The sequence below is a fragment of the Pleurodeles waltl genome, chromosome 4_2 (genome assembly GCF_031143425.1).
Source record: "Pleurodeles waltl isolate 20211129_DDA chromosome 4_2, aPleWal1.hap1.20221129, whole genome shotgun sequence".
NCBI lineage: Eukaryota > Metazoa > Chordata > Amphibia > Caudata > Salamandridae > Pleurodeles > Pleurodeles waltl.
The window spans coordinates 118311844-118334739 of NC_090443.1; the positions used below are offsets into that span (position 1 = coordinate 118311844).

At 45.4% G+C, this 22896-nt stretch overlaps 1 protein-coding gene across 3 annotated transcripts in view; it reads left to right on the top strand.

Annotated features, from left to right (window-relative positions):
- The window catches only part of SLC11A2 (solute carrier family 11 member 2), a 334480-nt gene that overhangs the window by 199024 nt on the left and 112560 nt on the right, over nucleotides 1-22896 (top strand). For all 3 annotated transcript variants that reach the window (XM_069230910.1, XM_069230911.1, XM_069230912.1), the window contains one exon: nucleotides 18204-18359. In XM_069230910.1, the coding sequence (XP_069087011.1) occupies nucleotides 18204-18359 (156 nt within the window). The remainder of the gene's footprint in view (nucleotides 1-18203; nucleotides 18360-22896) is intronic.

Consider the following 22896-nt stretch of genomic DNA (forward strand, 5'->3'; position numbering starts at 1 on the left):
AAAATGTCACTCCCACAAGACAATAGGGTACTAACCCGGTACGAATTGTCACAAGCAGAAGTCTGTGATGGACCCTTACAAAGTGTGACTTTGGTGCCTGGGTTGGAGCACGACTCCAAGACCTTTGATTACTGCGCCCAGATGAATCTGAAGACCATACATGATCATGAGGCCAAATAATAACTTTCTCACAAAAAGACTGCATAAAGTGACTGGCCAAGAGTAGGAATGGGGTCTTCCTTTCGACTTCAAAGTCATTCTGAAGCAGATCATTGTTGCAGTCAATCTTCGGGTCAGACCAAGAAAAAAACATAAGTCGAAGCAGTGTTCAGCCTCTTTCTGCCACTCTCAGACGCCAGACAGGCACAAGGGTGTTAGCATGCCTCCCGGTCTCGCTCCTGAAGTTAATGCACCTATGTTTCCAGGTCCATCTGTGATGTTGCAGCCTGTTGGGGCCTTCAGAGAGGCTGTGCTTAACATTTTAGACACTTTACCAGCTCCCTTTGGCTTGCCATTGGGCCTCAAGGATCTGAAAGGTCTTCTAGGTGGACTTCCACTGGCAGGTCTGTACTCTCACTGTCTGTGCCCTTTGAACCTGCATCAGATTAAGCAAGGTGGTGCTGACTTTTTGGGCCCAGCACCATCCCCTGCACCCATTCCCTTTTTACTGATGCCGATGCTAGAGGCGGATTTACAACCCATCAGGTTAACTGACTCCAAGCAGATTTAGCCACAACAGAATCTGCGCCTGGCTGTGACCAGCATGCAGCCAACAGGCAATTACTACAATTCTTACTCTTTGTCCTTACCACGTGGTAGTGCTCACATTTTACACAATCTTTTTGGCACTGACTTGGACAATGACAATGATGGAGATGATTACATTACTCAGTGTGATGAGGAAAACTAATATAAAGACCTTCAAGATGCAAGTGGCCTAGATTCTTCCTCAGATACTGTACTTGGATATTATCCTGGTCCTTCTATGGAGGAAAGTGCCTCGCTCAGTCGTTAGGCAAAGGTTGGGAAAAGTCTAAAAATGTACACTCTACACTAAGGAGGTAAAAAAAATTAACCGAGATACTTCAGACAAGATGGTCCCTACAAAGCTTCTGCTGCCATTTAATGAGGCCCTCATAGATACTCTTTTTGGAATGTTGGTGAAACCATGTTCAGGTCCACCTGTTAAAAGGCAGGTCTCTTGTCACCATTGTGCTGCACCGGGCTATCCAGCCTTTCTTGCACAACATCCAATGCCAGATAGTTTGGTGGTATAGGCATTAACCAGCAAACGTCTTCCCTGCACCTGATCTTCAGTCAAAACGAATAAAGACATTTAGCAAGTGCATAGCCTCCTCTAAGAGCCTTGCTCTGAGGTTAGTGAACACCAGCAGTTTATTGGCTGTGATTCCTATGCCCTTTAGATCATAGTGACACAAGTTTTACCTTGTGTTCTGGACAACCTTTGAGCGTCCCGTACTCTGCATATTTGGGATGGTTGCGATGAAGCAAAATTTGTAATATGATCTGGTTTGGACAGGAGAATCTGCTTGGGTTGAGCAATGGACGCCAGTGTGGCACTTCGCTATCACAGCTGGATGAGTTCTACTTGCTTCTCTGGGGATGCCCAAGTATCCCTAATGGGCAGGCCATTTGGTGGCTTCTGCCTTTTTGTTGAAAAAGCTTATTCATCCTTAAAACTGTTTAAGCAGAGTCAAGCCACGGCACATTCCTTGGACCTCTCTCCTCTGACCAGACAAATCCACCAACAGTATCTCCCTCTACGTTGCTATGGCCAGAGTTTCCACTTCGCCAAAGCTAGACCCCTCTGCCACCACTGCAGGCCTTTCAGCCTTTTTGTGGCCGAGGCTACTGTTCTCGGAGATGATGCACAAGTCAGCAGGGGCACTGCAGTTCAGTCCCCCTCCTCTCCAGCATCTGCAGCCTCCGATCTACTTAGTGAGTCTGTGCTGTCACACAGCCACCCATTGGGAGGCAGGATCCAGAATTTCCTCCAGGGGCGGCAGACCAGCACTTCAGACAAGTGGGTGCTCCAAATTGTACATCATGGCTCCACCATCTCATTTCTTTCTACCCCACCTCACCTTCCACTGCCTTCCTGATGGCTGACGGAGGCCCGCCTGTCTGTCCTGCAGCAGGAAGTGCAGACCCTTTTGGCCGAAGGGACCTTTAAAGGTTCTGGCCTCAGAAGTAGGAAGTTGGTGTTACACCGACTATTTCCTTGTGATGAAAAAAATGGAGCATTTGGCCTGTTTTGGATCTTCGGTTTTCCAGTGCCTTTCTGTGAAAAGACAAATTCAGAATGCTCAGGTCCGGTCTGCACTAGACCCCAGAGATTAGATGGTGGCGTTGGGCCTGCAGGACACTTATTTCCATATCCCTGTCTGTAGACCTACAGGTATTGGCTGCGGTTCATCGCAGGCCAGGAGCTTTTTCAGTCTGCAGTGCTCCTTTTGGCTTCACCAGGACCCCTCAGATGTTCACAGAAGTGATGGATGTAGTTAAAACACACCTTCAAAGGTCAGGGTTTCCAGGCTTTCCCGACCTCAGTGATTGGCTGCTCCAGATCACGTTAAACCTCCTAACATCGTTGGGACTCGCAGTCAAAGTGCTGAATTCATGCCTGACCCCCATGCAGATGCTCCCATTTATTGAAGCGATTTGGGATGTAGTACAGTTTTGTGTCTTCTCCTGGAGTGGAGAGTCCAGGACACTGTCTATGATCCAGATTTTTCAGTCTCTGGTTGGGATCTCAGTGTGGATGACTCAGAAGCCTCTAGGGTTGATAACTCCATCCATCGTGCTGGAGACAAAATACCAGATGGCACTTGAGGGCTCTGGAGTGGGACTTCAAATGACAGTGGCCACAGCATCAGGGACATGTGTTGGATTCTATCCAGATTTTGGAGGAGAGTGTCCAATAGCCACAACTACAGATCTTTTGTAGAGATCTATGTAGTGGCAGGCCCCTCTACACAACTCACACAGAGCTGTCGGGGGTTACAAGTGCATTTCTACTGGGTTGTGGAGGCCATCATGGATAGGTGGCGATCAGAGGCCTCCGGTCTCTGGTGGAAATTCTATTCCACATCAGATTTTTGGAGTTGAGGGTGATTCTCTTATTATTGAAGGCCTTCTTGCCCACCATCAGAAGAAGGCTTATGCAGGTGCTCACAGACAACACCACCACTATGTGATACTGCAACAAGCAAGGTGGGGTAGGCTCTTGGGCCCTTTATCAGGAGGCTGTACATGGATCCCTAAATGCATAGGTGTATGACCTAGGCTACCTATGCTTAGTGGATCATGAATGGCGGTTGCACCTGGAGGTAACAAAAGGCAGCTTTCTCTTTCGGAGATGCCTTGTGTCTAGAGCAGTGCTTGGGACTCTTGTATGCCTTCCTACTGCTGCCTCTCCTGCCCCAAGTTCTGAAGACGATGAGGAACCACTGGGCCAAGTCATCCTAGCATTACCGGATTGGTCCAGGAAAATGGGGTACCCAGAAATCCTGAACATGAACATCTGTCCTCCAATCATCCTGATGCATCTGGAGGATCTTTTTTCACAGAAGCAGGGCAGAGATCTGCACCTGCACAATGTGCATGTCTATGTTTGGAGATTAAACAGTGGCAGTTGACCTCCTTAAACTTTTTTCCTGAGGCCGTTGATGTTATTTTGTCAGGTAGGTGTCACACAGCTAAATAGGCATACGTTGGTCAGTGAGACAAATTTGTGGCTGAATGCAGAACCCAACGCATTGACTCCGTACAAGCCGAGTTTTCTGAAGTGTTGCTGGTTGTTTTATTCCTGGCCCAGCAAGGACCTGCCTTTGGCTCTGTTAAAGGATGTCTGTTGGCTCTTTCATTTGTTTGTAGTTGTTGGCTCAGGCTTCCTTATTTAAATCACCCATTGTGATGTTATTTTGGAAAAGGTTGCAACATTTGTTTTCACCTAAACCCACTGTGATACCATGCCACAATGGGACTTGAAATTATTTTACACATTTTTCTTCACTACAGCCACTGCACATTTGTTACTTGAGGCTTTTGACATTGAAAGCTGTCTTTCTCCTGCCTGTAACATCGGCTAGGCTTGTGAGGGAGCTGGAAGCTCTTCTGTCAATGCACCTTTAACGGTATTCTTTCCAGATAAGTTGGTGTTAAAGACCAGAGCTTCCTTTCTATCGAAAGTGGTCACTCAATTTCATGTCAGGCATTCAGCCATCTAACATTCTTTGCCCAACCTCCCCCCTCTAAGGAGGAAGAGAGGCTTCATAGTTTGGACCCAAAGAGGCCACTAAGTTTTTATATTTTTATATTGATTGCATCAAATAACATCGGGTAGAGGATCAACTTTTTGTGTGTTTCTCCAGGGCAAAGAAAGGCAAGGAAGTGCAAAGCTGGACCATCGCCCAACTAACGGTTCTTTGCATAAGGATCTGCTATGCACTGGTGAAGTGGCCTTCCACAGGCCAACTGGCTCATTCCACCAGGGCTAAAGCTGCTACTATTGTACTAGTACACAGGGTACCTGTCCTGGGGATTTGTCAGGCAGCTACATGGGGGCCCATGCATAATTCATGAAGCAAGTCAGGTAGGTGGAGAGGGACCTTTTAGTTTCAGCCAGTTCACAGGCTACCACTTGGGGAAGTACTGCTACAGTATCTATTCACAAGAGGAATCTGTGTTCAGAAGTCTCTATCAGAAGAACAAGTTAATTACCTTCAGTAATGCCTTTTTCCTGTAGCGACACTATCTACCTGCAGATTCTTCACCAACCCTTCCATCCCCTTTCAGCCCAATCATAAGATCCCAAATGTGGAAGTCTTCTTACTGCTATATTCTGATTTCAATGGCTCCACATAACACAAGTTGAGGAATTTGTGGTTAGATAGATCCATTAGAAGAACAAGTTACTTAGCTTTGGTAGTTATCTTTCTGGTAGATACCCTGTCTAATTACAGATTCCTCATCGGCCCTCCCAACTCCCTGTTTGTGAACTGGATTCTTTTTTTCATCTATATGAGGTCTCAGTCTGGAGATCTACACCCTGGTTATGCCAATCTGCTGATAGACAGTGTCCTAGGGTGGGGACAGCCTAAAAAAGCAATTGACAGCAGCATGCTGGGTGGAGTGGGGGGGGCGGTTATATGCAGCTGCGGTGCAGTGGGGTGGGGTGGGATGGCTGAATAAATGCATTGACATAAAACCTCACGACACCACCTAACAGCATGCAGGAGTACTGCTGAAAAGTTTCTAGATCCAGTGTAATAAACCTACAGTAAATTGTTTGTGATGATATGGTGGTGGCATGTTGGATGCCAGAAGTGCATCTCACCCAGGAGGTATATTGAGCACCTGGTGTTGTGAAGCTGCAGTCATACCCTTTCCAATCCCCAAAACACTGCCCTCAACATAGTTAGTTCTTGGAGTACATTTTACATTTCCAGCACTGCAGGACCTATACTGTCTACAGTCAGTAATTTTTACATCACTTGGTTGGAGAAGAATATCTCCATACAATTATACTTGTATCACATTTCATCAACTTTACTGACTTAATATACTTTAAAACACACTATTTTGAGAATTTGTTTTTTTAAACTACTTCGAAGTGCCAACAAACATTGTTTTAAAAATTCCTTTGGGTTATGACCAAATTTATATGTCCAGTATGCTGTAAACGTCACAATATACAACTTATTTTGCCCAAATTTTTTTGATATGCAAACTTCAAATCTCCTTGTTAAATTTGTATTAATTTTGTATTCAGCATTTGTCTGTGTTGCTGTTCTAATGTGCTTCAAACAGACCGTTTGATCATCTTGTTTCAAAGACTTCTTTGGTGAAGTTCCCAATACTCCCATAAAGTTTCTTGTATTTACATAAGAAATGCTGTAGCAGCAACCTCACTTCAGTACCCGGAGCATCACAGTGTAACATAAAGGAGGACACAGATTTAATGTTGAAATAAGTAGTTAATTGATGGCAGTGAGAAGAGTTTAAAATAGATGTGCTTTAGGACTGTTCTAAAAGAGAACAGGTTAGGGCCCAGTGTAAGATTCATGTAAATATAATATAAAAGGTTTTTTTGTAGAAAATTTGGAGATACCTTGATGCTGTTTACAGAAAACAGAATAAGTAACATTTAGTTGGGGAACAAATATCTGTCAGTCTAAGAATGATGAAAGGCACAGCAGACCCACCAGTATTCAGAGGTTGGGTGCCATACACGCATTTGTAGAGTGGATACTTTACTCCACTGAGCCATATGATTAATCAAAAGTGTTAGATAGACTAGTAACATGACAGTAGAGAGCTTGTTTTGATATTTTTGCTTTCACTTTTTTAATTCCAGTAGAGCCCGTGATTTGATCACGTTTGAGAGCCTCATGAGATGGCAGTTGAATGCATATTCATTTTGCATCCATTTGTGACCAACATTACTTAGATAATTGTCATTAGAAGGCAAAATTTGTCACACATTTTGCAGGATTTCAATAGAGGGAGAATGAAAAGTTTTCTAGCATTCGTGAAGGACAGAGAGGCGAGGATTATCCTCTACTTTCATTATTTCCATCCTCCAGCACTTCAAAGAACACCAACAAAATCTACCTTTCCAATCGAACCACGGCAAAGAAAATACAAACAAACTTGCCCAATCATCAGTCTCCCATGTCCTCATAAGGTTCATCCTCTCAAGTAAGTTCTTCTTGATTTCATGTGACAGGAGATGATGCCAACCATTTCTTTATTCCCCATTTGTGGACTCGGAAACTGGAATATAACAAGCACACATGCTGAGTCTGATTCCCACGGCATCTTCCATCAAATAGTGCCAATACTACATTACTCAACACCAGCCTGTAATCGTGAACTATTAAACTTGACACAGCAAGAAAAATTATTCAATCCAGTAGACATAAAAAGAATCCTCCTTATATTTTACGTTGGTGGAAACTGTTAGAGAATGTCCCAAAGGCTGAAATATTCACCAGGGGAGGGAGGGAAGTGTTCCCTGGAACCTTGGGTAGGAATAATCCTCGTCTCCGTGTCCTTAATAGAATTGAAACTTTCCTTCACAAATGCTAAGAATTGTTTCACTCTATGTCAGAACCATTAAAAGCTTGTCCACTTCCAAGGACACCATATCCAAAACAGGTTTAAAATAGAATTTCTTGAACACAGAGTCCGACATCCAGTCGGCTGCATTAAGGGTGTCTTCCAAACTGGCACCCAGATTAAATGCTTTTGAAGCATCGCCCCCCTGACAGAGTGAGGAGAAAAACTGGACAAATTAATGATGCTTACTGCATGACGCAGTAAACCCACCTGACAATTGTTGGAGAAGAGACAGCTTTGAAAGGTTTCTTAAGGGAGATTAACAGTTGTTGTTCACTTGGCAGGCAAACTTCCTCTACCATTCTTTCATAGGCTTTTAAACATCGCACAACACACAGCTTAGGGGATTTATCAAATACTGGATAAGAAACCATCCTGGAGTTAGACTTCCTTCTGTGGGAAATATGGAATGTTACTCAGTCTGGGGTAAAAACCCTGCCCGTGATGTCAAGAGCCTGGAAATTCAAGACTCTACGTCACTGTATAAAAAAAAAAAGCAGCATAGTTAATTTCCCACAGGTTCCTTTCAGGATAAAAATTCATTTCTTTGCCAGGACTTGAAATGGTTGAGGACTTGATTCACATCCCATAAAATGGAGTTCATGGGTTCCGTAGGTAAAGCCAAGCGAAACCGCACTCATGAGTTTGCATACCAAAGGATGCTTACCTACCCGTAACCCTGTACCGGAACGTGTCCTGGTGAAAAAGCCAACCTGAAGGTATTCACTGCTCTATAGGCGAAGCCCTGAGAGGTCAAAGAGGCCAGAAAGTTAATGATTTGGACAATGTTAGCCCCCCAAAGGATCGCTACCTGTTTGTACACACCAACAAACCCACCTTGACCATGCTGATTTGTATTGTTAGATGTTGCTGTCTGCCCATGCTGTGGCCAGCATGCATCTTTTCGCCTCTGCTGAAAGTCTAGGGACTCTGCCTTTCCCTGTAATCTTCCACGCCATGAGGGCGTGAGGGGTAGCCGGGCTTGGAGAATCAATGAGTGATGATTCACAAAGAGATCCCTGAGGAGATCCGGAGCGTGGGGTAGAAGAATTGGAGAATCCCAAGAAATTTTCAGAAGAACTGGAAACCACATGGTGACCTCCAGTAAGGGTTCATGAGGGACTATCTTTGCTTGTCCCCTCCGCACCTGAGTTGACAATCGCATTATCATCACAAATGGGGGAGAAAGGCTTACCCCTGTTCCCTGACCAATCCTGCAGGAAGGCATCCCGTTGCCCTTGTCCAAGGGTGTGGTTTCCAATTGAAGTATCAGGCCACCTGGTGGTTGAGACGTGAACAGATCCACCGAGAGCAGGCCCCATCGGTTGTCGAGCAGATTGAACACCTGCGGATCCATTTGCTACAGACTCTAATTCTACCATTCTCTGGAACACCAGTCCGCCACTCCATTGGCTGCTCCCGGAAGATAATTTGCTGTCACCGATAAGTTGTGGGAGAGGCTGAAGGTGCAAAATTCCTTGACCAGTTCTGCCAAGATCCTCGATCTGGGGCGGCCCAGGAGATAGATGAATCTGACTGCCGACACGTTGTGCATCTTCAGTAGGACACAACAATTCACACTTTCCTTGCTCCAACACTGGACTGAAACGGAGCCTGCCATTAGTTGCAGACAGTTTGTGTAGCTGTTCCGCTAGTGACCGCTTTCCACTTGTGAAGGATTCTCACCATCTTGCTCTCCAACCAGACTTGCTAGCATCAGGCTTTATTACGATGTCCTCGTAAGAGCCGGACATGGCCCTGCCATTCCACTCCTCCATGTGTGCCAGCCACCACTGCATCTCCTCTCTGGCCTCCTTCGTCAGAGAAATCTGCTCTGAGTACTGCAGACCCCTGTGGAGATGAAACATTCGAAGTCTCTGAAAGGCCCTGTAGTGCAACTGCCTGGAAAAATAGCTTGGATGGAGGTGGAGAGAAGGCGTGCCACCCGGACAATATGGCAAAGAGACATAGTCTGTTTGGAAAGAGTACGCCTCAGTTCCCTGCAAATCTTTATCTTCTGGGAAGGCAAGCAGGTTTTTTTTTTTCTGAAAAGTTTGACGAAATCCTGAAAGGTCGTCTGCTTGGATGGGTCAGGAGGGATTTCTTCCGATTTGATGAACCCCAAGCCCTCCAACAATTGAATTATCACCAGAAATTGTTCTTGCAGGCTGTTGGGACACTGTTTCGGAAGATGATGATTGTCCAGGTAGATGATCAGGCGGAAGCCCTGGGCATGAAGAGATTTGATTGCTGACTTGAGCACCTTGGTGAAGCATCAAGGGGCCCAAGAGTGACCGAAAGGCAAGGTTGTGAATTTGTAGACCAGCTTCCACCATCAGAACTGCAGGAATCTGCAGTGGGTCTCGAATAAGGGACCTGTGAGGTACATGTCTTTGAGTTCGACACAGATCATCCAGTCCTCTGGTTGCAAATCTCACAGCAGGTGGGTACCCTCAATCTTGAAATGGTGGTAAAGTAACCACTCATTGAAGCTCTTGAGATTGATCACGGATTTCTTACCTCAGTCAGTTTGTCCACGGGGAAGATGTTGCTGAGAAAACCCCTTGAGTAAAACTGTAAACTTCGCACTTGTATAGCGCACTACTCACCCGTTAGGGTCTCAAGGTACTGAACGCATACTGCTGTGGAACCCTCCTGGCTTTCCCCTGTGAGGCGCCCACTCCTGGACAGCCCCAGGGTGAAGCCAGGCATCCAAGCACTGTGAGGGCCGTTGTGGAGATTAAGTAAGCTATTGCCCAGAGTTACAGAGTGGGACCCATTAATTAGATTAGGCACCGAGGCGAGAATTATTTGGTCCAAGGGAATTGAGCCCAAGACTTGCCGAGGTGGGAATTGAACCCTGGTCCCAGGCCAGATCTCTGCATCAGGGTCTTCCGCTCTAACCATTGTGCCACACTTCTCCGGACTTAGACGGGGCAATAGCATGTTTGTATAACAAATCTGTCACTTCCTGAGCCATCAGGGCATTTTGCGCCTCTGAAAAGACTTCGTCTTGGGGAAATGACCCCACCGACTTCTTCAGGGCTGTAATTTCACCAAACAAAGCACTTGAGTTGAGAAACAAAATTATGAAATGACAATGTGAACAAAGACTCAACAGAGGAGTAAGAAAGAAACAGAAAAAGTACAAATAGTACAACCAATGAAATGCCTGGACTCTAAAATAGAGAAAACACCACTGCATAGTGAAAGCGACCACAGCACAACCACAAAAGTAGTAACTTCTCCAACCTGTTTCTACAGAAACATTATCCTTGTAGCAAAAACCCTCTTCTAACATCAAATGTGACATATCCATTATTAACTTAGTGATTCAACCCACATAACAGAAAGGTGCAAATTGTAAGGTAAAGTCACCCATGAGTAATGTCCATCCCCATGTGAAAAGAAATCATGTAGTGAGAACCGTTATGTGCATCAAATAAACATGTCTAGACACAAGCTTGTGAAAAATCAAAGTAATCCATAGGTACATTATTCAAGGATAAATAGAGAAACCTAACAATCGTTAACTATTGTATATGGTACCAATCTTCCTGTACCAATCTACCAAGCTCTGTAGCTTAGACAGCAAGGCCCTTGAGGCGCTAGAATTAGGAAATAGAAATAAAGTATATCGTAATGCATTACTACAAAATCACTGTGTGCACCAACTTAAAGCATGTCCACCTCCCCGTGTGCATAAAGTACAATGATCAACCATACCTTGCTCAGAAATCGAATACAAAGAAATCCAGAGATCCAAACATCACCAACAGCTGTGAATGTCAAACTGTTTTCTCCGTAACTATGTAAATCGGAGCACACAAGTATCTAGGGTCCTCTGGGTCACCCGGTGAGGGCTCGGTATTGGCATTGGGGGGGTGGACACCATGGATTGGATGGGCCTTTGCCATTGTTAGTCATCTTGGGAGGAGTCATCCCCTCTGTACAGACAGGAAGGGATAAACAGCCCTACATCTTGCGCCGGATCAAGTAGCAGCGCCACACACTTATCTAGGCTAGAAGGTCTGGCGAGAAAAGCATTTTCAAGGCACCCAAACATGCTTAAATCCACTCTCGTGTCCACCTTGCACTTAGGACATTGCGTGGCTTGGGTAGCCTGCATAAGGGCACCTCTGGGGCGAGGAATGTCCATACTCGTATTAAGGGGAGTAGGGCAGGAGTAAGCAATTTGGATAAGGTGCCTCTCCAGTGGCGCAGTTGCTGTGGCTACAGCCTGCTGAATAGAGGCGACTACTGCCTCTCAGAATTTGTCATCAATAGGGAGTGTAGAGATAACTCCTATTCTGTGTACTATCCCTCGATTTATATGGACCACATGTCTCCAGTCTACAATTAAAGCACCTCATAGGGCTACAAATTTGGTACTGGGCAATGCCAGTGAGTATGGGTGCCCTAAATAATTTGCAAATGGGGGGATTACCCTGGGGCTGAGCACACTATTAGGCTTTCAAAGTGTAAATGAACGCTTGGACCGAGCCCCTAGCAGCAGTTGGCAGTGCGATACATGTGCAGGCAGTTGCTATCAGCAATAAGAAAATTATATATAGACCCATTTGTGTTGTGCTGCTACAGCTGTTATTAGCTGTACTGACCCCGCAGGGTGTAATTTGCTACCAGGCGTCCCAGGGAGCTGAATTATGGCGAGACAAAAGCTCCGCAGGGCAGGTAATGCGACTGAAAAAACGTCTGAGTGCAAGTTTGCCACCCATGGAGCAGCAAGGCGCATGGAGTGTAGCAGCCTTTAAATGAATGCCCTCTAGTGTGCCTGATCAGCTACCGCACTCTGCGGTCCCCAGGAAGTCAGTCTGCCATGAATGGAGTGATGACGTGTGTTCCCATGGCCACAGAAACACAGAGATAAAGCGAAAGAAACACAAGTAATCACTAACCACATGCAATAAAGGATAATGAAAAAGGCACTCCTCTATATCAGTGCTGGAGCATGAAAGAAAGAGGAACTCACTTGAGAGGATGAGCCTTATGAGGACTTGGGAGACGGCTGATTGGACAAGTTCCTTTGTATTTCTTTTCCTGTGGTTTGATGGGAAAGATAGTTTGTTGATGTTCTTTGAAGTGCTGGAGGATGGAAATAAAGAAAGTAGAGCTTAATCCTCGCCTGTGTCCCGACATAAAATCGCAAACTCATCAGTTATTTTCAACAGTCCTAGGGCACTGTGATCTGTGTTTACCATTTGTTATAAATTAACAAAAGAAGTGGTGAGAGTAAAATTGCTTACAAAAATGTAGAAAATGACTTTATAATATTGAAGTAGTGTGCTGTGTCTACCAAAAATGCTTGAATGAATGGCTTTTCTACTGAACTCCATCCATCCCTCAGGTGATGCTTTGAGGGTCAAGACCATCAAAACATACAGAATTGGCTTCTGGCCTGAGTGCATCTTGTCATAGATCTTTCCAGCCACACTGCTACATGTTTCTCTAACTTAGCCAACTTAATTTGGTCACTGTTGGGGCTTGAGGCTTTTTCTCTCGATTTCTTTCCTGATTCCACAATGGTGACATTTTTTGGTGAGGTTGTGCTTTAGTGGTTGGAAGGCAGGCTTTTTTGATGACCTAACCGGGAGATGCCACGGACGCTCAGCAGGTGCCCCACTTTCGTACCAAAGGCACACCTTAGGCAAGCCTTTCTGCGCCTTTTCGCGCCTGGATTGCATCCAGCGCCAGCCATGCTGCAGGTGAAGCTAGGCTTTTAAGTTAGCCTAGTCCAAGGAAAAGCTATTTGCAATAAACGTTCAATCCCCCCTTCTGCTCATTGTGAGAAATGTAAGCTTAAGACTATTTTAAATTTGGTTGGGCCAAATGTACTTGTCCAACTTGTGGATTTGTCCTTAACTCACTTATGGAGCACCACATGCCTCTTTTCATCCCCGCTTCTAGGCAGCCGCCTTCACCGTGTAATCCCTTAAAAGAGTGGCCTCTCTCTCTGCTGGGCTAATTAATTGTCAGTCTCTTCCCAAACACTATTTTGAAATCAGTGAGTTGTTGTCCGGAAACAACTATGATATGCTTTCCCTGGCAGAGACATGGCTCTCTGCCTCCTCTGGGCCTGATATTGCGCTTTCCATTCCTGCTGACTTTCAAATAAAGCATGTTGACAAACAGGAGAGGCACGGGGCTGGGCTGGCCATAGTGCACAGGGACACCTATCAATATGTGTTTCTAAACCCCCTAACCTAGGGGTCATGGAGGACCTCTCTTTTACAGTCACTCTTTGTTGGTCCACACAGCCTTAGGGTGGTCGTACCCCAACTTTTTACCTGCCTCTCAACATTTTTCTGATCTCCTTTTTGCTGGTTTTAGGACTATGCGCACTTTACCACTGCTGACTGGTGCTAAAGTGCTTGTGATCTCTTCCCTAACCATGGTAACATTGGCTTACACACAATAGGCATATTTAATTTAATTGTAAGTCCTTAGTAAAGTGCTCAAGATGTGCCCAGGGCTTGTAAATTAAATGCTACTAGTGGGCCTACAGCACTGAATGTGGCACCCACATAAGTAGCTCCTTAACCATGTCTCGGGTCTGCCATTTCTAGGTCTGTGAGCAGTTTCACTGCTACTTCGACTTGGCATTTAAAACTACTTGACAAGACTTAAATTCCCCTTTGCTTCCATATAACTCACCCTTAAGGTAGTCCCTAGAAACCCCTAAGGCAATGTGCTATGTAAGTAAAAGGCAGGACATGTACTTATAAGTTTCACATGTCCTGGTAGTGAAAAAAACCCAAAGTCGTATTTCACTACTGTGAAGCCTGCTCCGCTACTAGGACAGCATTAGAGATTCCCTTATATGCTTTTAAGTGGTAATTTCTGATCTGAGTGAATAGACTTATCATATTTGGTATGGTTGGAATGGTAGTAGGAAGTCCTCCTTACTGGTGAAGTTGGTTTCTCATTATTATTTCAGAAATGCCACTTTTAGAAAGTAGGCATTTCTCTGCACTTACTGGCATCTGTGCCTTACAGCCTGTCTCCAGTCCACATCTGGTCCATGCTGGTTGACAGCTATCCTTGTGCATTCTACCCAAACAGCCATAAACACAGGACACTCTGCTGCATCTTCATCCATTTGCATGCAGATGTTTTTCCCTGAGCAGGTAGTGTGGAGCTCTCTCTTACACTTCAACAAAGGACTGATAACCCCCACAGTGCTCCTGGCAGACAGGGCTGGGTTGAAAGGGGGACTTGTGCACTTCAGAACCACTCTTTGAAGTTTCCTCCACTTTGGGGTATGTCTACTGGGTCTGTGACACCACCAAATCAGACATTTCTGGACCTACAAATGGACTGTGTCAGAGCGACTGCCTGGCTGCCCAAAGGTCTCATCTGGACTGCTTTGCTGAAAGGACTGCTGGTCTGCTTGTTGCCCTGCTGCTTTCTGACCCCTGGCCCTTCTGGAAAAATGTCCGTGCATCGCAGTGAGGAACCAAGGTTGCCCTCCTGGAAACTGACGCATCGCCTTGGAAATAAATGACTCCTCACCTGTCATGCCGGAATAATCAATGCATCACTGTACTTTTCGACTCCACGCCTCCTCTGTATCAGAATTTTTGACGGCATCCACATACTGTGTTAAAAGGATACAACCACTGATTTTTAAGGATTGAGACTCATTTAAACCCTTGGAAAGTAATATCTTGACTTGCGCGTATTGAATTTTTGTCGTTTTGGTCTTATTTTATTCAGTTACATATCTCTTTTCTTAAAATAGTGTGGGGTATTGTTTGTGGTGTTTTCATTGTTACTGTATGAGTTATTGCACAAATACTTTACACATTGCCTTCTTAGTTAAGCTTGCCTGCTCTGTGTGAAGCTACCGGAGGGTGAGCACAGGATAATTTAGGTTGTAATTTGGCTTACTCTAACTAGGATTGTGGTCCCAAGTTGGACAGGGTGCATACCTCTGCCAACTAGAGACCAAATTTTTAGCACCCTTGATCACTCCTCGGTTACTGGACTATTAGTGTATAGAACTCCCAAGTGCACGTCTGACTCTCTAAACTTTTTAATGGATTTAATTGGTCAGTTGTCTATCCTGCGGCCTAAGTTTGTACTTTTAGGTGACTTTAACCTTCATATTGATGACCCTAACTGCCTGGGGGTAAGCATTTTCTGGACACCTTAGAGGGTTTCAACCTGACCCAACATGTGGCTGGGCCAGCGCACTATGTGGGGCACACCCTGTGCCTGATTTTTTTTTTCTCATGCTTTGCTTATCCAGTTGGTTTCTATTCTTGAAGTTTTGTGGTCTGACCAATCTCTTGTGTTTTTTAAACTTGTTATTCCCTGTTTGGGGACCCTGCAGCCCGCGAGTCAGAAAATCTTCAGATCCCGGAAAAACGTGTGTGAGCCCTTGTTTTCAGAGGTCCTTCTGGAAAGGCCACCTGAACTCACTGGGGCAGTCTTTGGGGATTTTAGCCAGGGTTGATAGGTGGATTACTTCTGTGCTCGACCGCATTGCGTCTTTCAAACCAGTTTTTAATGGCGAGCCAGGCCAGCAGCTATGTAGTTTGCAGGTGCACTGAAGGCAGAAAGATCTTACTGCAAAACTCTTGAGCGTAGGTGGAGGAAGGCTTATGACCCTGTTGCAGGGACTGTGTATTAAAATGCCTAATGTAATCTGCTCAGGGCAGTGTGTAAAGCTTGTAAGGAGTTTATTGCATCTTCCATTATACCTGTGGCTAATAAACCTTTGGGAATTGTTCAGAGTGGTGAACTCCTTTATGTGCCCGGTCGCTTCGCAAAATGCTTTGTCATTTGACACATTGTATGAAGAACTATCTGATTTTCTTTTTCATAGGAAAATCCTAGACATTTATAAGAAATTTCCCCCGCAAAGAGTTCCAGTGGTGTGCTTGGATAGGTTGCCTCATTCACGTCCTTTGCTAACCAATTGCGACCTATTCACTCTCAAGGATGTAGCCTCTTTATTGGCTAGCTGCAAATCCGGATCGCCTTTGGATCCATGTCCCCCCGGTATTTTATGTTGGGTCGCTCCAATAATTACACCCTTCCTGCTTGATGAATGCATCACTTGAGGCAACTGCAATGCCTCAGAGTTGGAAGCTGGATATGCTGCTTCCATTATGGTAGAACCCCAAAACGGACCCTAAGGTTCTTAGTAACTTTCGCCCCATTTCCCTGCTCCCAGCCAGCATTAAAATGCTGGAGAAATGGGTGAACCGCCAAATCTTTGGTTTCTTGTAAGTCAACGACCTTCTCCATGATATCCTGTCGGGTTTTCGCATGGGCTTCAGCACTGAAACTGCTCTTCTTGAGGTCACTGTCTTTATCAAAGATAATGTGGATAAGGGCTCAATAGCCATGGTGGTCCTGCTTGATTTGTCAGCTGCCCTTACATCATTTTCCACTCCATTCTTTTAGACAGATTAGGTGAAGTGGGCATTCAGGATCTGGCCTAGTCTTGATTGAAATCGTATTTGGAGGACTGTACTGAAAGGGTTTTTCTTCCAATCTTCACTTTTTTAGCTAAACCATTGGAGTGTTGGGTTCCTCAGGGCTCTGCTTTGTAGCCCAACACTCTTTAATATGTATCTTGCCCCCTCTGGTGAACCTGGTTGATGCTAGGAGTATTAGAATGATTTCTTACGTGGATGACACGCAGCTGGTGCTCTTGTTCCAGGAAAAGGAGTTTGGGACAATGTCTGCATTTATGGACTGTTTGAGAGAGGTTGAGGCTTGGATGGGTGCGAACTGCCTCAAATTAAACTTGGCTAAAACTGACCCTGTTTTCTTTGCCACGAATTCTTGCCCATTGCTTCCAATTGGTGGCCTCCAGAGTTAGGGTGACCCCCCCCCCCCCTCCGGAGTCAGTGGAACATAATTTGGGAGTAAAATGTGATGCAAATTTATCTTTTGAACCCCAAGTTAGAGCCGTCTCAGCCAGTTGTTTTCTGATGCTGAAATTGATCAGGAAAATGAATCATTTGATCCCTGAGTATTGCCGTAAATCTGTCATCCATGCCTTGATAACTTCGACATTGGACTATGTTAATAGTCTATATCTGGGTCTTCCAGCCTATCTGCTTCATAGGCTACAGATAATTCAGAATGCGGAAGCTGGGCTGGTACTGAAGCTTCCAGCTCGCGTGTCGACCATGCCCTCTCTGCACAGGTTGCATTGGCTGCCCATCAATTGCTGCATTAAATTTAAAGCCCTTACCTTTGCATATAGAGCGTGTGCTCTGAAAGGTCCTGGTTATTTGAGGAAAAGACTATTTGCCCTTTCGGCAGGAGAGAACGCCTATGTCCAGTGGGCAAAACTTGCTTTTGGTGCCTGGGATTAATAGGGCAAGGTGAGGCGGTTGATCGTTTTTTTATTTGACTGCTAAACTTTGGAGTGCCATGCCTGCCTACCTCAGTGTGGCTCCCTCTGAATCTGTTTTTCGGACACTATTGAAGACCCATTTGTTTGATAAGTACATGGGGCATATTAGTAGTTGTACTGCAGTCCTTGCATCCTGAGGCAGCAAGTGCCGGGACGCCTTTTCAGAGGTAGCTGCGCGCTTTAGAAATGTTTTGTACCATATTATTACACCCACCTGAAAACAAAACTACTTTGATATAAGAGGTGTGTTCTTTGTTTAGATCTAGCCTTAATTTGTGTGTTGAATGTAACAGTCAACATTTGATTTCAGTTAGGTGTGAATATGGAATAATGAGAGTTTGTAACTTGATAACTGCCTAATCGGGAACTTGATTTGTAATCTGCTTCACATTTGACCAAATTGTATAATCCTGAGCAAATAATCTCTCTCTCTCTCTCTCTCTCTTCTCTCTCTCTCTCTTCTCTCTCTCTTCTCACTCTCTGGTTTGGTTCCTGTATGTGCATGAAATTTGTGTTGAATTTGACTTAAAACCCCAATGCTGAGCACTATATAAGAACTGAATGTTCTCATAACTTGACATTACAATAAAATAAATGAATACGTTGTCCACAGATGTTCATAAACAGTTTTACATTTAACTTGATTTTTTATTTTCTTTAACAGTATATAACTGTGAAACCTGATCAGGGTCAGCTGCTGAAAGGCATGTTCTTTCCTTACTGTGATAACTGTAAGACTCCTCAGCTTGAGCAGGCAGTGGGCATAATAGGAGCAGTCATCATGCCGCACAACATGTATCTGCATTCTGCATTGGTCAAGGTGAGGGACATGGTTTGGACCTTGTTTGATTTGAAACTGTCTTTTGATAGGACGCTGAATATTCCTCCAGTACCTTGTCTTAGTGTCCCCATTCTATTTATAGAGTGAAAGATGGTTTTGGAAAGGTGTATGTCTTTTCATAACTTGTTAACCAATGTTTTCAGGATGAGCTACAGATGTCACATTTCTTTTTATCATTCATCCCCCAGTCGGCATCCTAGATTTGCTCCTTCACTGAATTTCCTATTCACGTGACCTCAATCCCTGCATTTCATTTTTAGTTTGTCTTTATAAAGCCTCTGCTTCATAATTTCCTAGGTCCTATTGCTGTGCCCCCCCTACCACCACCACCATGTTTAGGTGCCACACCTGAGAAAATATTCTGAGCCCCTTGAGGTCTTGGCTTCTGTGGACAAAAGGAAAATGGACTGGTACTTCCCACATACTCCTTTGGGCTAGACTCTATGGACGATGTTTTGAATATGACAGACCTGCAAGATCATCTCTTGCAGTGTATAAACGAGGTACCATACACAGGACCCTTTGTATTTTATAAAAGTATACATTATGTGCATATCATATGAATAAGAATTATAACAAGAATAATAATTAAGTCTACCATAATGTATATTATGAGACTAAGTAAATTATACAGACCAAAGATTCTTTATGTCACTTCCCCAGTAGATGAATCTGTTCTCTGTATTTGCTGTGCTGCACTATGTAACTGTGCTGCCTTGCTGCCAAACCTGCTTATACCCCTGCATACGAGCTGCAGACCTCATGGTCATCAGTATTGTTTCCCTTCAGGTAGCATGCCACCCAGCATTCCAGGACACTAGTCCTCCTCACTGATTGAGGTGTAGATGCCCTATATCTTTTAGCTTCTTTATGGGGCTAGTGTGGGCAGATTTCATGCATATCACAAAGAGCTACATTTGCCAGACACAATGCTTTGATATAAAGCATTGGAAGCATTAGCATAGGTTGCATTTGAAATCCAGTAGTGTTGATACTAGAGACCTTGTTGTTAATAAAATATGGAAGTGGAAATGTTCCTTTCAAGCTGCAGTTAATAATGTGCAGTGTGAAACATTATTCATTTGACACTGCACACACAATTCAACAGATTATCGTGCAATTTCTGCACAAAGAAAATCTCATATCAACTTAGTCACATTATGCCCCATGCAGACTTGCGCTAACTGACAGCACTCATGTTAAGGATGTAGTGGTTATCTGAATGTTTACGAACACATAGGGGTGTTAAAAGCTGCCACTCTATACATCTTTTGTGTTGCTGTACTTATGCTAGATTTCTTTCTGCTCATGTTCCCAACATGTTTATTTTCAATTGTTGTTTACATTTTTGTCCAATTCTCTGAAATGTTGATTTGATCCTCCACTGTACTGTCTACGTGCTAGAGCATTTGTACAGTTTGTTGCATAAAATCATGGAGAGGGAGTGCTAAATGTCACACGTTTTGGAGATTTAGATGTTAAAAAATTTATGTACAGGTGATCTAAATAGAACTGCTTTACATTGTTGGTTTTCGTCCTGAAAATCTGTTCTGTCATGTTGTAAAAGCTTTATTTAAGTGCCTAGATATATATAACAGATATGTACATAGCGTATACATATATGTACAAGTTACACTTTTTTTTTTTAATGCCCATCCTGTTGTTTTGCATGACGCTATGCTAAATTCACATACTGTGTGTTACTCCTCAATCGAATAGTTTGGTCTGGAAACATACTTCAAAATAACTAAAGATTTTTGTTTCAGTACTCTTGTGAGTAAATGCCTCCTTAGCATTTTTGCCCTAACTTTTTGCCTTTGCTGATGCTAAGTTTTGATTGAAAGTGTGCTGGGACCCTGCTAACCAGGCCCCAGTACCAGTGTTCTTTCCCTAAACTGTACGTTTGTCTCCACAATTGGCACAACCCTGGCACTCAGATAAGTCCCTTGTAACTGGTACCCCTGGTACCAAAGGCCCTGATGCCAGGGAAGGTCTCTAAGGGCTGCAGCATGTCTAATGCCACCCTGGGGACCCCTCACTCAGCACATGCACACTGCCTCACAGCTTGTGTGTGCTGGCTCAGAGTGCCATGCCAACCTCACACTGCCTGTGTCATAGGTAAGTCACCCCTCTAGCAGGCCTTACAGCCCTAAGGCAGGGTGCACTATACCACAGGTGAGGGCAAATGGGCATGAGCACTATGCCCCAACACTGTCTAAGCAAAACCTTAGACATTGTAAATGCAGGGTAGCCATAAGAGTATATGGTCTGGGAGTTTGTCAAACACGAACTCCACAGTTCCATAATGGCTACACTGAAAACTGGGAAGTTTGGTATCCAACTTCTCAGCGCAATAAATGCACACTGATGCCAGTGTGTAATTTATTGTAACATGAACCCAGAGGGCATCTTAGAGATGCCCCCTGAATACCAATCCGACTTCTAGTGTAGGCTGACCAGTTTCTGCCAGCCTGCCACACACCAGACATGTTGCTGGCCACATGGGGAGAGTGCCTTTGTCACTGTGTGTCCAGGAACAAAGCTGTACTGGGTGGAGGTGCTTCTCACCTCCCCCTGCAGGAACTGTAACACCTGGTGGTGAGCCTCAAAGGCTCACCCCTTTTGTAACAGTGCCCAGGGCATCCCAGCTAGTGGAGATGCCCGCCCCTCCAGGCACTGCCCCCACTTTTGGCGGCAAGGCTGGAGGAGATAATGAGAAAAACAAGGAGGAGTCATCCACCACACAGGACAGCCCCTAAGGTGTCCTGAGCTGAGGTGACCCCTGCCTTTAGAAATCCTCCATCTTGAGGTTGGAGGATTCCCCCAGTAGGATTAGGGATGTGCCCCCCCCCTCCCCACAGGGAGGAGGCACAAAGAGGGTGTAGCCACCTGTAACCGGGCGTCCGTCAACGCGATACACGCGTGACCACAGAGGCTGTGTTTACATACCCCCGGGGCACTCGAGAGAGTCCCAGGGGAATGACGTCAGACGGCGTCTCATGGAGCATGAAAAAGGAAGACGGACGATTCAGACGTCGTCAGGAAGAAGAGAAGGAGACCGGAGAAACGCGCACGGAAAGGAGAGAAACGCTGGAGCGGCAGAACGTGGATACGGAGCACAACGCAACAGGGGGAACGCCAGAGAACGAAGGAGACCTTAGGGCGCCTCCTGCCCCTACCGGAGAGAAGTCGGGAGACCAAAAAGGGGCCAGCCACGTCCCCGGAGGGGCGTGGCACCCACAGGTACGTTCGTACCTAAACTGGGCCTTCTGGCCGAGGTGGTTAAGGGTAAAAGAAGCAAGGGAGGGGAAGACGGGGAGTAAGGAGGGGAGGTCCTGTAAGGAAGGGAAAACCCTGTAAAAAGGGGAAACCAGACTGACTCTCCCTCCCTAACCTCACTGTGAGGGGAAATCCGTTGAGGGAAACTGTGAAGAAACTAGAATATTCACGGGAAGGTGAAAGTCGCTATTGAATAGAAGTGTCCCACCACATACCCCCACACGTACCTCCCCTCCCATCACCCTACCAACCCTAATTAAAACCCACCTTACCTCCACACTTACCTATTTTTCCTCTCTTCTTTTATTCTGGGGGAAACCTGGGCTGCCGCCTCGAGGGAAAGACCAGACCTCCTTCCATTTGGGAACAAGCCAGATCGGAAAGCAATTAAAATCCTGACAAGAGAAAAAGGACCCGGATGAATAACAGGAAGCAGACCTGAGACATAAGAAAAAAAAAGGACAACCTTAATTAATACTAAATAAACCACTTATCCACTGAAGCCTGCGCGTTTAGTTATTCCAATATCTCTCCCACCTGGAGATAAAGAACCCCATTACACCACCCTCAAGGACAGTAGCCATTGGCTACTGCCCTCCCAGACCTAAACACAGCCTTAAATTGAGTATTTAGGGGCACCCCAGATCCCAGGAAATCAGATTCCTGCAACCTGAAGAAACCCGAAGGACTGCTGACCTAAAAGCCTGCAGAGAAGGAGGAAGACGACAACTGCTTTGGCCCCAGCCCTACCGGCCTGTCTCCAACTTCAAAAACCTGCAACCAGCGACGCATCCGACAGGGACCAGCGACCTCTGAAGCCTCCGAGGACTGCCCTGGGCTAAAGGACCAAGGAACTCCTGTGGGCAGCGGCCCTGCTCAAAGCCAGCTACTTCTTTGCAACAAAGAAGCAACTTCCAAAGACTGCACCTTTCCCGCCGGAAGCGTGAGACTACTCACTCTGCACCAGACTCCCCTGGCTCGAAATTCAGAGAACCAACACCTCATGGAGGACTCCCCGGCGACTGCGAGCCCGTGAATAACCAGAGATGACCCCCCCCCGAGCCCCCACAGCGACGCCTGCAGAGAGAATCCAGAGGCTCCCCCTGACCGCGACTGCCTGTAACAAGGGACCCGACGCCTCGAACCAACACTGCACCCGCAGCCCCCAGGACCTGTAGGAACCGAACCTCAACGCAGGAGTGACCCCCAGGCGACTCCCTCTGCCTAGCCCAGGTGG